At 45.6% G+C, this 16,824-nt stretch overlaps 1 protein-coding gene across 1 annotated transcript; it reads left to right on the forward strand.

The window, feature by feature from the left end:
- Window positions 1–227: 227 nt before the first annotated feature.
- Window positions 228–3,732, forward strand: SRSF6 (serine and arginine rich splicing factor 6; the record flags this gene model as incomplete). The annotated part of the gene is made up of 6 exons (XM_079719652.1): window positions 228–334; window positions 560–708; window positions 2,002–2,126; window positions 2,277–2,485; window positions 2,726–2,809; window positions 2,908–3,732. The coding sequence occupies 6 exons, from the start codon at window positions 228–230 to the stop codon at window positions 3,263–3,265; spliced, it is 1,032 nt and encodes a 343-aa protein (XP_079575778.1). The 3' UTR covers window positions 3,266–3,732.
- Window positions 3,733–16,824: the final 13,092 nt, after the last annotated feature.

Raw genomic sequence — 16,824 nt, forward strand, 5'->3', positions numbered from 1 at the left:
GGAGGGTAGGTGCAGCGCGCTGACGCCACACGCCGGGCCCCACCCCCATCCGCGCGCCCTTATAGCGTAGCCCAGGCGCGCGCGCACCATTGTGTGGCTGGACTCGGCCGCCGCTGCGGTGGGAGGTGTGTGTCCGGGCTCTCGCCGTCCCCGCACCCGCACCGCGGCTTCTGCCTTGCGGTCCGCCGTTCGACAGCCAGCCCTCGGGCCCCTCGCCCGCCACGGACATGCCGCGCGTCTACATAGGACGCCTGAGCTACAACGTCCGGGAGAAGGACATCCAGCGCTTTTTCAGTGGCTATGGCCGCCTTCTCGAAATAGACCTTAAAAATGGGTGAGTCGGGCCTGGGTGCCCACGTCCGTCCGCAGCGCCCCGGGCCTGCGGCGGCAGGGCCCGTCGGAAGGAGGAGACGGCCAAGGCCGCGGCGCCGCGTGGCAGGGCCGCCAAGATGGCGGCGGCGCGGGGCTGCGGGAGCGCGCGGGGGGAGCGGGGGCGCGTGCGTGCGCGCCCCCGGTCTAACTATTCCCGCCGGTCTCCCGCCCTCGCACCGCCCCCCAGGTACGGCTTCGTGGAGTTCGAGGACTCCCGCGACGCCGACGACGCCGTTTACGAGCTGAACGGCAAGGAGCTCTGCGGCGAGCGCGTGATCGTGGAGCACGCCCGGGGCCCGCGCCGCGATCGTGACGGCTACAGCTACGGAAGCCGCAGTGAGTCCCACCCCCGCGCGCTCCGCGTCCTTGGGACCCCGGGGGGCGGGCGCAGGCTTAGGGGGGGCGGGGTGGGGCCTCCCTGCCGGGCAGGCGCGGTGGCCGGGGTCGTTTGACTCGGGTGTCCCCGGGGCCCGCTGCCTTCACGCCTGCCCGGTGAAGACACGGGACGCCGGAGCGCGGGGATTGGGTGGTGGGTTTTGCCTAGCCAGGGTTTGGATGTTTGGGGGCGGGGTTGCTAAGTTGGGAGGGGGTGACGTGCTGGGCCCCTGTCAGCACTGTCGTGGGCTCTGCCTACGGAGGAAGTGAGGGATGGCTGTTATTTGTTGAATGCCCCTTACTTACCTGTCAGTGCATTAGCTGGGAATGTGAATGATTTAGCCTAGAAGTTTGGGGACAGGCTGGGGTGGAGGTGGGGTCAGGGCGGGAAAGGGGGTGGGGTTTTAAGAGTAGATTTTAGTGTTATTCAAATTGGCGGGGGCCAAAGGAAATATGCTTTGGAAGTAATGTGGTAGTCTACCACAAAGTAGATTTAAATGAGCTTTATGCTGTATTTGAACTAGTTGGGGCATGTTATTGGGAGGAGGTGGGGGGAGTTTGGTTATGTTAAATGTTTGATGTTGAAATTGTTGCATGTTGAATTCAAACTTTTTAACAAGTCCTTGATGTTTCAATTTGAAAGTGACCAATGGGGCTGAGGCTGTGTCCACTGAGGCTAAGATGACTGCCTTTCCTGATTGGCCTTGGCTTTTCCATACATTGTGTGACCCTTGCCCTATGACCCTTTGGCTGACCTTACCGGAAGCCATGACGACAGCAGCCTTTTGCCATTAGACGCAGGGTGATGGTGAGGATTCCAAGGGTTAGACAAAACTGGTTAATCTGAACTAGGTGACTGTTACCTTGCGTGTTTTGTGGCCAAACCACCACCAAAAACCTCACACTGTGATGTAAGTACTTAGTGTAACTAGTAAACATTTTTGTAAAATGTAGAAATGCATGTAATCAGTTAAGTTTTATATTTTACAATGTTCTGTAAAATAAAACTTAGCGAGGTAAATTGAATAAAGGAGCAGTCACTTTCTAACAGAATGTAGGAGAGTTTAGTTGGATTTAGTCTATTTGACTTGCCCTTAATTTAATTTATGGCAAATCACAACTGTATCAAAGGTTTAGCAATATAGTAGCAAAGTCCTACTCCAGTAAATAAAAGTTGATATGTTTGTACTAACTTTCAAAAACATGTATCCCTATCACTACAAAGCATCTAATTGTTCTCTTCATGTGATAAAGGTGGTGGAGGTGGATACAGCAGTCGGAGAACCTCTGGCAGAGACAAATATGGACCACCTGTACGCACAGAATTCAGGCTTATTGTAGAAAATCTTTCTAGTCGTTGCAGTTGGCAAGATTTAAAGGTAAGTGCTATAATGTGAGATAAAAAAGATATGACTAATGGTTAAAAGGTAGGGTTTTGTATTGCTCTTTTATTTCTGAGGATCGGATTTAACGCATAGTTGTTTTTTCTTTAGATTTCTGAGTCTGACCAGTGTTGTTGCTCTTTTTAGGATTTCATGAGACAAGCAGGTGAAGTAACCTATGCGGATGCTCACAAAGAACGCACAAATGAAGGCGTCATTGAGTTTCGCTCCTACTCTGACATGAAGCGTGCTTTGGATAAGCTGGATGGTACGGAAATCAATGGGAGAAATATTAGACTAATTGAAGATAAACCACGAACAAGCCACAGGCGGTCTTATTCTGGAAGCAGATCAAGGTAATTTATTGAAGGATATGGAGAAGGGAGAAAACAGTATTTGCCACAAATAAAGGAAAATTCAAACAGCAGTATTTCAATTGCTGCTTAATTTAAATTAGGTCAGTTCTTAGATTCTTTTGTTGCATCATTGGAGCAATTAAGGTTTTTTTGTTGGTTTGTCTATTTTTCGTAAATTTTACAAACATTCACATCAGGATGTCTTGAGATAAAGATTTATTGTCATATTTCTTGTTACAGGTCACGGTCTAGAAGAAGGTCACGAAGTAGGAGTCGTAGGAGCAGCCGCAGTAGATCTCGAAGTATCTCAAAAAGTCGCTCCCGGTAAATGTGTCCTTGAGTGTTTTTCTGAATTACATACTTTATAGAGTGCTTATGTGTTTGGCAAGGTACTGAAAAAAAATCTGGCTTTTATTGTCTAGATCCAGGTCTCGGAGCAAAGGTCGATCGCGTTCTCGTTCAAAAGGCAGGAAATCTAGATCAAAAAGCAAATCTAAACCTAAGTCTGATCGAGGCTCCCGTTCGCGCTCTCGGAGCAGATCGAAGGATGAATATGAGAAATCTCGAAGCAGGTCTCGTTCTCGATCTCGTTCCCCCAAAGAAAATGGGAAAGGTGATATAAAGTCAAAATCCAGATCAAGGAGCCGTTCCAATTCACCCCTACCTGCTCCACCCTCAAAGGCCCGTTCTGTGTCCCCTCCACCAAAAAGAGCTTCAAGATCCCATTCTAGATCTCGTTCAAAGTCAAGGTCACGATCCAGATCGAGTTCCAGAGATTAACCCAGAACTCTACATTCTTTGCACACTATTATGGAACACTTTCCTACTTGCTTAGGCAGTTACTCTTCCACGTTTGTACTTGGCCTCTTCTGCAAGAAGAGTCTCCCGAAAACAGGGGCATACAAAAATTGGATTTGTAGCCAAATTTGATGAAAAAGATGAGGTTCTAAAGAAATGGCATGAAGTCAAAGATCCTCTCCCTTTGTAGAATTAAGATAACTTTGATTTTATAGCTTTTGAGCTAAAATAACTTTTGTAAAGATTAAGCTCATTTAGATTTTTTTTTTTTTAAGTATTTCAGCAGCATCTGCTGCAGAGGTTTCTGTCATTGTTATATTTGTTTGCTTAATTTTAAATTAACCGTTTCAAGCTTTGAACACTTAAGGCTTTAGAGGGAGAACCCAATTTCCAATTATGTTGGCTTTTTATAAAGCTTGAGTTATGTAAGATTTCAATAAAAGTTTGCTACCAAGATGATTGCCTTATTGAATAGGTCACTCTTAAATTCCTTTAGATATTGATTATCTGCTATCTGTGGAAATAATGTAAATTCTACTTAAGTGTAAAACAAGGCAAGTCTCAGACCAGCAATAAATTATTCAATTTGGATAACATTATTTTGTCCTGTTATTCAAATTTGCCAAAGTCATATTGGCCCCCTAAACAGGTTAAGTTAAAAATAAAAGATTTTATAGTCGATCTGTTACACAATTCTGCCTAAGTTAATAGATTTTTTAAATAATGAAATCTTTTTCAAACTTAAATTGATTGAACTTTTAAAAAAAATAGTTCCTGTTACTTGGGATCTTATCTAGCCTGGTAATCCCACTTTCTGGAAGTGGTCATTGTAATTAGTGTTTTGTTAGAATAAGGTTCCGTGGTCTTTAATGTTCGTTATGTAAAAATGGAAGTAACCTTTCTTTGATCAGAAATTTGGTGTGTTATTCAAAATGGAAAAGCAAATATTTCATTTTCTACTGAAAGATCCTTAACAGGCACTTAAAACAGATCGCTTGATAAATCAGTTTTACTGATTAAAGTAAAATACCACCTAACAGTCCCCTTTAGTTAGTGGGGTTCTGTGGTAATTGGTTAGATCATCCTTGTAAAACTTTATGTGGTTGGCTTGGAAAAAGTTTAAATGGGTTAACCCTAAACTTTTGAACTTCATCATGAAGGGTAATGAATACTGTGGAAACAAAATTTTATAATACTTCAAATTTGTAGGAGTTACTGGGTTACCAATTAGTCCATACATCCATTAAGCCTAGTTAGTTGAGATTGCAGTTTGAGAAATGAATTACCTTATATATATATATATATATATCTTTCTCCAGATTCTTTAAATAAGGTAATTTCATTAAAAGCACTCATTAATCTTAGTCTGAAATCAAGATGTAGGTTATATGGCTCAGCTCTAACATCTTCCTGGGAGCTGTCACTCTATATAAGGTGTTAAGGGCTGGGTAGTGTTAGGGTGTGGTGGGTACCACTCATTGTGCTGCAGGGGGGACTAGAAAGCATCATAATCTAGAGTTGGTTTGTAGGTTCAGATAATCCAGGAGACAAGCCTAATAAAATTGAGACTGCGTAGAAAAGGTTGAGTCAAAGATCTAGATGCCAACATGACACTGTAACTGCTAGTGTTTGCTCATGTAAAAAGACTTGGTCTAATAATTTCGGGGCTTCCTGTTACGAAATCTTAGAGCCTAATCTTTGGAACATAGTGCCCCAGAAGGTTGATGCTTCTTCCAAGACCTTATTTTCTTTAATGCTTTTGATATATTTTTTTTAGATGTTCATAAGAAATATGGTTTGTTTGGCTTTTTTTTTTTTTTTTCCAATATAAACTTTAGATTTTGAGAGAAGAAACTGGTATCTGTAATTATAGTTCATTGCTTTGCCTGTTTGAAAGAACAAAAGTTAGGACTCTTACATGAGGAAGCAAGACTTCACTGCCTTTCAAATTACATTTAAGGACAAGTTACTTTTAAGAATTGGCCTTGACCAAAGTTCTCTTGTTTTCAGCGAAAGAACAAAAGCTTTTAAAACCACAGCCTGTTAAAATGAATGAGGGGAGTACTACAATGTGATATTAGGCTTTCTAAAAGTATGTAGCATCCTTCAACTGGGCTTTCTTGTGTTGATATTCCATCGCATGGTAATAGGCAGGTTTGTTTGCATTGTTAGCTCCCCCCGCCGTGGGTAATTGTATAGGTAAATGTCTGCACCCATAAGAATTTAGCAGCAAAGGCCAACTTATTAAAATTCTGGTTCCTATCCCACACCTGTGGACCTACATTGGACATGCTAAACCACTGTATTTATAACACTGGCCCACTTGACCAGTGAAATGTTTAGTTCCTTGCTAACTTTGAAGTAGAATCTGAGTCTCTACAACTTGCCACATGTTCATCTGTGGCTAGATGGAGTATTAACCTGGTGGAGAGCAAACTAGAAGTGAATGATAACTGGATCCCCCTTTCTTTTATGTGATAGCGTGTGGACATGCCATAGTGCCTTTATGGCCAGTTCCAGTCCTTCCTGCTCCTGTGACTTAACGTTCCACTCCTGTGTTGTTACCATCTTTTCTCTTGGTATCTTCTTTCTCCCACTTTGTTAACCTGCTTTGTGCTTTATTGCTTCAATAAAATGTTCACTGAGGGAAAGGCTTGTTTTGAGTTTATTGTGTATTCCCACTTAGCGCCAAATATTTGGCAGATGGTTTTTTGAATTGGAGTTGCCGTTGGCAAGTTTCATTCCTGATTTGAGTATGAGGAAAGGTCTTGTTTTTAGCTCCTCAGAAACATTAGGTTAGGATCAACATAGTAGATGGCTTAACTGGGGCAGGTACTTAACATTCGTGCTTCAGTGTCATCCGCAAAGTGGTAGGGATAACCCCTCATGGGTGGTGAAGATGAAAGGTTAATATGTAAGAAGTACTTAGAACAATACCATAATAAGTAACTGCTGTTACGAAGGTCTAAACATGCTAAGTTTCTCCTATTGCCCTGCTTTTAGTTTTCACACAGAATTTACCCATTGTTATCTTGTAGCAGTTTGAACATTTTCTGTGACAATTACTCATATAAACTAGGGAGCTCAGTCATCTTTTCCCACCTAATTTCACTTTTATTATTTACCTTGCTTTCAGAAAGCATTGTTTTCTACACTTCATCCAGTTTTTGTGGTTGTACACAAACCTTGTGGAATGTTTTAAGTTCCTGATTTAATTTTTAATTACAAAAGTAGTATGTACTTGGAATATAAAGTATCACTCTTTTAGAGTCCACTTACTAAGGTAGCTGCTTCTAACACACTGTATTTGCCCAGACTTCTCCAGTCATAATTCCTATGTGCTTCAGTAAGCTGTTCATACCATGAGTGTGTTCTGCGACTTGCATTTTTTTTTTTGGCCAAGCTGTGCGGCTTGTGGGATCTGTTTCCCAAACAGGGATCGAACCCACAGCCTCAGCGTGAAAGCAAGGTGTCCTAACCACTGGACCGCCGGGGAAGTCCCAAAATATTGGGCTTTTTGAGGCAGCAACCACATCTTGAACAAGATACATCTTTGTGTCCCTGACACCATGTATGCTTCCATTCACTAAAAGGATGTGTATTTGCAGTTGTGTAATTGGTCTTCTAGATCCTAAATAGCTTGTTTAGATTTGCCTGGCTCTTACAACAACTTCACAGATTGGCCCCCAGCATAGTACTTAATAAAGTGATAAAGTGAATAGAAAGGAATCATGGTTCAAAAATCAGAAGGTAAATACAAAAAGTTAATAAACAGAAAATTCCATCCTTGACCCCTTGGAGGAAGCCAGGATTACTAGTTTCTTATGCATCTTTCTGGAGATGCTAACCTGGTAAAATTAATGTTTCCCAGGTAGTTTGATCATAACTCATCTGAATTTTACAAAGTCAAGTGATATTTAAGTATTATACCTTCTACTAAGAAACTCTCATGTGTAATTTATATTATTTATTGTTAATGTCCAGAAACTTGCACCCATTTTTGAGATCATTACTGAGAAAGGTATGGTATTTGTATGGGAAGTTGTTAACAGAGGCAGGATTTAAATCCTGGTTCAGTTCTTAACAGCCCTAAAGTGTCAATATCTATTTAAGATACTCAATTCCTCTTAGTGAAAAGCATTGAAGAGGCATGAATGAGCAGGCTTCTTTTATAGTTATTCTGATAAAATTTCAAAATTAGGAAAAACTTGCAGTATAGTACAAAAAATACATACCCTTTGCCATTCACCAATAATATTTTGTTTCATTTATGCTGTTTTTTCCTAAACCCTCTGAAAGGTAAGTTGCATCTTTCTGTTTTATCCCTAAAATTTTGTGTATTTCCAGGGACATTCTCATACAACTATAATGTCTGCCTATCAAAACCAGGAAAATAGCTTTGATATAATCTTGTCTCATCCACAGTATTTATATTTTGTCAGTTGTCTAATAACATCCTTTGTACTTTTTTTTCAGTTGGCCCAGGATCATTTGCTGCAATTAGTTGCATGATTTTATTTAGTCTCTTTTAAACTGGAACAGGTCCTTGGCCTTTCTTGACCTTGCCATTTTCGAAGAGTAAAGGGTGGTTATTTTGTAGAAGTTTTCTCAATTTGGGTTTGTCTGGTGTCTCCTCATGATTGCATTTTTGGCAGAAATATCACAAGAATGAGACTGTCCTCAGTGCATTATATCTAGTGGCACATTGTGATAATAACCTGAATCACTTATGAAGTTGCTTTTTCCCTTTAGAGTCAATAATTTGTGGGAGATAACTAGAGCCTATTAAATACCCACTTCCTATCAAACTGTCACCCACTATTAACATTTGTTGATTTTCTAAGTTTTGTTCATTGGCATTCTGTCAGGGGGCGTTTTCTGTGGGGGGTAGACTGTTTTAAAGGTCAGACCTAAAGAAGGGGTGTTTGGGTTTTAGGAGGGGAAGGAATCCTTTTGGAGACTGACAAAGTTGCTGAAGGGAGAGCTTTGATGGCATCAATTTGTACTCCATTATTGTGGAAACGAGGACAGTGGTTCCCCTGGCCAAGGGCCGAAAGGGAGCTGGAGGTAACTTTTACATAGATGAGAGGAATATGCCATAGAAAACTGTCCTCAGCTATGAAACAGTGTCTTCCCACATTGTAGGCATTGAGTGTGATCATCAGAGCAGCTGGCATAGCCACTTGTGAAATAGTAGCTGCCTGTGTTGTAAACCATTCCAGGGGACTCCCTGGCGGTCCAGTGGTTAAGGACTCTGTGCTTTTACTCCCAAGGGCTCGGGTTCGATCCCTGGTCGGGGAACTAAGATCCCACACTGCAGCCAAAGATAAAATAAAAATTTCCATGGTTAGAATAGTCAAACCTTAATGTTGTTCTAGCCAGGTGAGAAAAAGGTAAAGCAGAGGTGCTGAATATGGTGCCCAAGTATTAGAAATGTCACTACCCCTTTCCAGTCATTCACGAACAGCCTTGCGTGTACTATTTAAATATAGTGCTGCTACTTTTATGCAAAAGTTCAAACACCGGCTAGAGAATAGTGTGATGGACCTCCTGTGCACTCATCCAGCTTTAACTATCTATATACCTATACACTATAGCTACTTTTTTTTTTTTTTTTTTTGCTGTACGCGGGCCTCTCACTGTTGTGGCCTCTCCCACTGCGGAGCACAGGCTCCGGAGGCGCAGGCCCAGCGGCCATGGGTCATGGGCCCAGCTGCTCCGTGGCATGTGGGATCCCCCCGGAGGGGGGCGTGAACCCGTGTCCCCCACATCTGCAGGCGGACTCTCAACCACTGTGCCACCAGGGAAGCCCCTATAGATACTTTTGAAGAAAATCCTAGACATTTCAGCTGAAGATGGTTCAATATGTACCTCTAAAAAGACATCTTAAGTCCCATTTATCTATAGGGTCCTCCAGGTTTTTTTCCTTGCAATGTATTTGGAGTTTTTTTGTTTTTTGTTTTTGCAGTGTATTTCTTGAAGGTCACTGTTGAGTAGTTTCCTGGTCTTGATTTCGCTGACTGCATTCTCGTGGCATCCTTTAGCATATTCTGTCCCCTGCATTCCCTGTGAATAAACCTAGAGCAGTGGTTCTGGAAGTGTGGTTCCTGAATCAGTAGCATCAGCATCACCTGGGAACTTGTTAGAAATGGAATTTCTCAAGCCCCACCCCAGACTCACTGAATCAAACTGTATGTAGGTGGAGCCCAGCCATAGGTGTTTTAACAAGGCTTCCAGGTGAGTCTGAGGCACGCTCAAATTTGAGACCCATTATTCTGGAGGCTTTTTATAAGATTCTGATTCATCTCTTGTTGTTCATATTGGCAGCCATTGATCTTTGTCAGGAACTTTGTCAAGATCCGTTAATCCATGAACCCTTGATGTTAAAACTTTTTTTTCAACCCGCTGCAGTTCTTTTTGATGTTGCTTTATTCTATCTTTGATCAGTGGGAGTCAATTTAAGTTGCTTCCTGAGTTCTTTTGAAACAACCCTAATAATCTTAGCAGTTTTTTTGCATTCTGGTATAAGATTTCCAGGCTCATATATCTAGTCCCAAACCTGCAGTCAGGCATTTCTCCCAGGAGCCTGAGTCAGACCCACTTGCTGACCTTGGAGAGCTTCCCAGAGAGGCAGGAGGCAAGGCAGGAGGCAAGGGACTCCCCCCGGGGCATACAGAAATGGGTGGCAGCCATTTTGGGGAGCTCGTTCTACCATGAGGTCACTGGTGCTGGCAAGCGCCATTTTGGAGTCCTCCCTGTGGCCTATTAGTGCCCGGTGCTAACCCACCAACCAGCAGGCCAGCATCAGTCCCAGAACATCCCAGCCCCACAGCCAACTGTGGCCCAGGGGTCAGCCTCACCTACCACTGCACCCACAGTAATCAGTTCTGCCACAACAGAAGGGCCACAGAGCCCACATGGGGGCACCCCTAGAGCATATAGCACTGGTGACCAGAGGGGAGTGTGCTGCTGGGCCCCATAGGACATCTAATAAGGCCACTTCTCCAAGAAAGGGAAATGTAACTGATCTACCTAATACAAAGAAATAAAAATAGAGATTTAGGTAAAATAAGGAGACACAGGAATATGTTCCAAACGAACAAGACAAAACTCCAGAAGAAGAGCTAAGCAAAGTGGAGATAAGCAGTCTACCCAATAAAGAATTCAAGGTAATGATCATAGAGATGCTCAACCAACTCAGCAGAAGAATGGATGAACACTGGGAGGAGTTTAACAGAGTTAGAAAATATAAAGAAGAACCAAACAGAGCTGAGGAATGCAATAATAAAAATACACTAGAAAGAATCAACAGTAGATTAGATGATATGGAGGAACAGATCAGTGAATTGGAAGACAGTAGTGGAAATCCAAGCTGAACAGAAAGAATTTTTAAAAGTGACGATAGTTCGAGAGACCTCTGGGTCAACATCAGATGTACTAAGTCTGAGAAGAAGAGAAAGGGGCAGAGAATGTGTTTGAAGAAATAATAGTTGAAAACTACCCTAACCTGGGAAAGGACACGGACATCCAGGTCTAGGAAGCAAAGATACTCCCAAACAAGATCAATCCAAGAGGTTCAACCAAAACACATTGTAATTAAAATGGCAAAGAGAGAATCTTAAAAGTAGCAAGGGAAGTAGAATGGAACACCCGTAAGGCTATCAGCTGACTTTTCAGCAGAAGCTGCAGGTCAGGAGGGAGTGGTGTGATATATTTAAAGTGATGAAAAGAAAAAAACCTACAACCAAGAATACTCTACCCAGCACGTCTATCATTTAAATTTGAAGGAGAGAGAAAGAGTTCTAGGGACAAGCAAAAGATAAAAGAGTTCAGCACCACCATTTTGGATTTCTGACCTCCAGAACTACAAGATAATTAATTTGTATTGTTATAAGCCACTAACTTTGTGGTCATTTGTTCAGCACCAATTAAAAACTAGTAAGGACTTCCCTGGTGGTGCAGTGGTTAAGAATCCACCTGCCAATGCAGGGGACACGGGTTCGAGCCCTGGTCCGGGAAGACCCCACATGCCGTGGAGCAACTAAGCCCATGTGCCACAACTGCTGAGCCTGTGCTCTAGAGCCTGTGAGCCACAACAGCTGAACCAGTGCACCACAACTACTGAGTCTGTGTGCTGCAACTACTGAAGCCCACGCGCCTAGATCCCATGCTGTGCAACAAGAGAAGCCACCACAATGAGAAGCCAGCTCACCACAACAAAAGCGTAGCCCCTGCTCGTCACAACTAGAGAAAGCCCGTACGCAGCAACGAAGACCCAACACAACCAAAAAGTTAAAAAAAAAAAAAAGCTTAATCCAGTGATTTTTTTCCCATTGGTTTTTTTTTTAATGTTTTTTTAAATTTATTTTATTTTTTTCGCTGCGTTGGGTCTTTGTTGCTGCACGCGGGCTTTCTTTAGTTGCAGCGACAGGGACTACTCTTCGTTGTGGTGCTCAGGCTTCTCATTGCAGTGGCTTCTCGTTGCGGAGCATGGGCTCTAGGTGCACAGGTTTCAGTAGTTGTGGTGCGCAGGCTCAGTAGTTGTGGCTCGTGGGCTCTAGAGCACAGGCTCAGTAGTTGTGGTGCACGGGCTTAGTTGCTCCATGGCATGTGAGATCTTCACGGACCAGGGCTCAAAACCATGTCCCCTGCATTGGCAGGCAGATTCTTAACCACTGCGCCACCAGGGAAGCCCACCCATTGGGTTTTTCAGTAGCATCATGAGAAATGAATTCTATCAGTATGTTGAGAACAAGATTCAGATATTTAGCAGGGTTGGGGTAACAGAAATAGCCGAGGCTCTGGCCCTCACGGAGACAAATTTACCTAGTGGTTGCAAATATAAGCTTCAATTCCCAAAGCCAAATATAAATTTTGTCAGCTTCTGATGCTTTGGAAAACATACACCCATACACCTATGTCCAGGGGGAAAGCAGGACCTGAAGCTAATCATATTTGGAAACTTGCACCTCCCCTGCCTTTTCCACCGTGGGACCCCCCAGGTCAGGGGTATCCAGTCTTTATACAGGGGATTCAGTTTCAACTCCCAGTACCACACGGACCCAAGATCCCATCTTCCATCATTATGTGTGTGATGAAATCCAAATCCCTATCCAACAACCACCTCCAGAACAAGAGAGACATCAGGCCACCCCCTAGTTGCTCTGTTTCCATCTTTGTTTCTGACTCCTGCTGACTTCCCCTTCTTTCAAGTTCAGCCATGAATTTACTCTCCTTCCTTCTTGGCTTGCCTGCTTCCTTCCTTCCTTCCTCGTAATATTTTATCCAGGATTTTGGGGTGTCTGTGCTACAGAATGCTCCCTATTAGCAAAATGTGCCATACCGCTGAAACCAGAAGTGTTTTCCCACTTACAAAAGGGCACATCCTGATGATTTTCGTAAAATACATGGACTGCCCCAATGCTGAATTTAAAATCTCCTGTAGGAACAGAAAGGTGTGGGCTGCTCACAAACAACAGTTTTCTCTGTGCTTCTATTCATCAACATTTCAAAAAGTTTTGGGTCCACTCTTGGGTAGGGGGTTAACTTGGAGAAGACACTGGGGGCTATTGTAGAAGAGGGGGCTGTCTCTTGAGGGAAGAATTGGACTTGATCACTTTCTCCTGAGGGCAGATTGGACCAGCAGAGCAAACTCTGGCTATATTAGAGGGAGAACCTTCCCCAAACACATCCACTTGGGAGGAGCTCTCCATCCCTGAAGGTGTGGAGGAAAGCAGGCCCACCAAAGGTATCAAGACCACCAAAATACTGTTAACGAGCAGAAAAAAACAATATATCGGCAACTCACACCCGCATTCATCGTTTATTCCTGCGTCCCACTAGCTCAGACTCCACTAGTCTAAAAGACGCATTCCTTATTGAGAAGTTATGTGTTTGTGTAGTTCAGTCACTTTCTTTTAATCTTCTGAATACCTAAAATAAACCTTTTGGAATCTAGAACAAGCAGATCTGGGTAGAAATGAGAGAAAAATGAGTGGATGGTGTGTATGTTGGTGTGTATAAAGAGACTTCCATTGTTATGGCAACGAGCATCCTCAACTGATGTAATCCTGTTCCCAATAATACGAGTTGTGATTAAAAATCGACACTGCAGCGAGGAGGGACACATGTAATGCGTTGGTGTGGCAACCAGAATAAAGTCTGCATAAATTTAAACCTGATGACCACAACAATTAGGGGAATTTGCCTACAATTAAGTAGGAACTCTTTTCTCATCTGCACTGGAAATCAGGAGCCTGGAGGTCTGACCTGTGGCCATGACCTTAGGCCAGATAGACCTCAATATCCTTTTCTGTAAAATAAGAGGTTAGATTAAATCACTAATGTGGGTGTGGGGCACAACTCGACTGTACCAAGAGTTGCCCTGTTTTCATCTGCATGCAGTACATCATTAGTCAACAAACGTTTATTGAGCACCCACTCAAGTGTCCAGCCCTGTGCTAGGTGCTGGGGATACACAAACTAGTGTGTTTCCTTCCCTCTCGGAGCTTGCAGTCTCTTAACCTCTCCAATAACACAAATCTATGTGAAGTTACAGCTGCAGTACGTTTAGAGGCATTTTGTGCTACAAGAACCAGTAACGGAGATTTGACTAGTTAGATCAACCAAGAAAATCGAAGCCCAGACAGGCAATGATTTGCACAAGGCAGCACCACGACGGGAACCCATTATTCAAAACAAAACAAAACACAAACAAAAAACCCCAAAACAAAAACCCTACGCCATGAAGTAGGTTATAGTCTTTATAAATGGAGAAATGGAGGACCAGGAGGATAAAGTGATATGCCCCAGGTCACAGCAGCAGCCAATGGCAATGTGGTCATCCAAACGCAGGCGCGGCTGATGCTGCCCTTTAGGCCATCGGGCCAGGATCGGAACCCGCACCTCGCGGGGGGCTCCTTTCTTCTGGTCTCATGGCCCTTCGCCCGCCCTGAGACGGTTTTCTGACGTTCCTTGGCTCTCCTTCCTCAGGTGAGGAGCAGGCGCCGTGGGAAGGCGTTGGATAGCGCAGCGACCCGGCCGGGGTGCGTACGGGAGTGCAGCCTGGTCTTGTCACTGACCACTCAGCTCAGGGGCCCACCAGGCTCTCTCTTCCGGCGCCGTGGTCCCCGCGCCCCGCTGCGGGCTGCTAGCTGTGAGGCAGGGGGTGGGGGACAGGGAGAATCTCGACCCGCCCCGCCCGCACAGCAATCCGACCCCGGGGCTAGGGGTCATTAGGCCCACGCAGTCGGGGCCTGGCAGGAGGGCCCCCGGCCGGCGTCCCCCAAACGGGCTCCGCGCGCGGTTTGCGCTCCGCGTCCTGCGGGGAGGCGGACCCGCCCCCCTGAGCGCGCAGGCGCGCGCCGCGCGGGGCTCGGACCGCAGCTCGGCGCTGGGCGGCCGCACGCGGGCCTTGCAGGTAGGGACCCCGGGTGCGGGGCGCAGCGCCGCCCGGCCCCGCCCGGCAAAGCGAGCGCTCGGGTCTGCGGCCGCGGGGCGTTGCTCCTCCAGAGCGCCTCCGGCGGGGTGCAGGGGCCCAGGAGGAGGTTCGGGGAGCCTGAGTGCAAGGGGGTCTGGGCGGGTGCGGGGCTCGAGGGCAAGGCGAGCGCGTCCGCTGTGCTGCTGCTGGCGGCGATCGGGAGGGTGGGGAGGGAGGCGGCTTGGTTTTTAGAGAAATGCAGTCAATTAAGAGTTGTTCATTAATAGAAGAGAGGGTGTAGAGGGCGGGGCTTTGGTTTTCTTGAAATGGGTCATTTGGCAAACTTTCTCTTTCCTACCGTTAATTTCCAATTTTTATAACGGAAAATTGAATTATTATTATTATTTTGCCATAAAGGGAAAGAATAAAAAGAATTCCGCCATTTTGGCGTTTTAAAAAGTAACCGTTCTGCTGGGCTGACTGGTCAGTGACTGCCACGCCCGCCGCCGTCTACACTAGTCCCTGAAGGCGGGTACCCTGGAGCCCGCATCCATCCTCCCGAGTTCTGGCCGCAGCTGCAGCGGGGGGCGGGGCCGAGGCCCCAAGTCTGCGGCGCTCAGGCTCGCTGGGGCTCAGAGTGTGTGTTGGGGGTATCTGTCTGGGGCGGTAGCTCGCCACCCCCAACACCTAGAGCGAGGGCATTTATTGAGGGTCTGTTGTATGTGAGGTCTTGACGGGCAAGGGGTGGGGGATGCCTTGGCAGACAGTCCAAGAGAAAATAAACACGGACACATTCACTCAATAAATATTTATTGAACATCTGCTATGTTCTAGACACTAATCTGGGTTGGGAATCCAACGGTTGTTTTAGGTCGGGTTCCCTGGAAACAGACTCTGAGAGGGAGGTTTGAGTGTAGGTTTATCGGGGTGCCCTTGGGAACATCACCTGTAGGGGAGTGAAGACAGCAGGTTGGTTGGGCGGAGGAAGAAGTTGAACTGCTGATGTAGTCTGAGCAGAGGGCTCCGCCTGTCCCAAGGGAAGTTCTGGAGGGAAGAAGGCCCTGCAGAGATGTCCCAAATTGAGGCAAGGGGGCGGGGCCTTCATACCCTGTATCAACTAGTGGGCAGATGGCTGCTTCCCGGAGAGGGCACTTGCTTCCCCTGGCTGAGGGCAGTTCAGAGAGGAGCTGACAGCTGAGGGCTGCCAGTGACAACCTTCGCAGTAGCCCGGGCCTCCCACTCTATCCCCTCCTCTTCCAGGCTCTGAGAGACACAGAAGGAGGAAATAGTCTTCTAGCCCCTAAGGCAAGAATGGCTAAGCCATTTATGGATTTCAGAAATATGTGTCTCTTTTTTTTTTTTTTGCGGTACGCGGGCCTCTCACTGTTGTGGCCTCTCCCGTTGCGGAGCAACAGGCTCCGGACACACAGGCTCAGAGGCCATGGCTCACGGGCCCAGCCACTCTGCGGCATATGGGATCTTCCTGGACCGGGGCATGAACCCGTATCCCCTGCATCGGCAAGCGGACTCTCAACCACTGCGCCACCAGGGAAGCCCTGTGTCTCTTCTTATGTTATTGATCACTCTTTACTCGCATCTCTCATTCATTCATTCACTGACTATGTGTGGGTGCAGGCTCTGGATCAGGCTCTTTGGTGCTTTGTTCTGTCCCGGGGAAGACACAAGTTAATGTATAGTTAGATTGTGGTGTAGTGGAGAACAGTAGAGGGAGCGATGAACTTTGTTTTGGGAGGTGGATTCTGGGCCTTTCACAGAAGAGGTATCAAGCTGGATCTTGAAGGATGATCAGGAATTTTCCAGACATATGGGATCTGGTAAGGTACCAAGCAGAAGGATCAGCATGTGCACATAGAAGGCCACAGAAGTGGGGTTCTGAATCTGTGACCAAGCTGCAGCAGGGAGTGGATGGATTCCTGGCATCTGGCTCAGGCCTGGGAGCCGTATCAGACTGGTTGTGTTGCTGTGTGGACCTAGAGGGACAAAGCTTATGAAAATTCTGTGTGAGCTGCAAATTTGGGGGCTGGTAGTGGTAGAGGACAAGTGAATTCAAATCACAGAGAAGGTAGTTCCAGGTCTCAGAGAAGTTAATGGTCCAGCTGGG

The sequence above is a fragment of the Hyperoodon ampullatus genome, assembly GCF_949752795.1.
Source record: "Hyperoodon ampullatus genome assembly, chromosome: 14".
Taxonomy (NCBI): Eukaryota; Metazoa; Chordata; class Mammalia; order Artiodactyla; family Ziphiidae; genus Hyperoodon; species Hyperoodon ampullatus.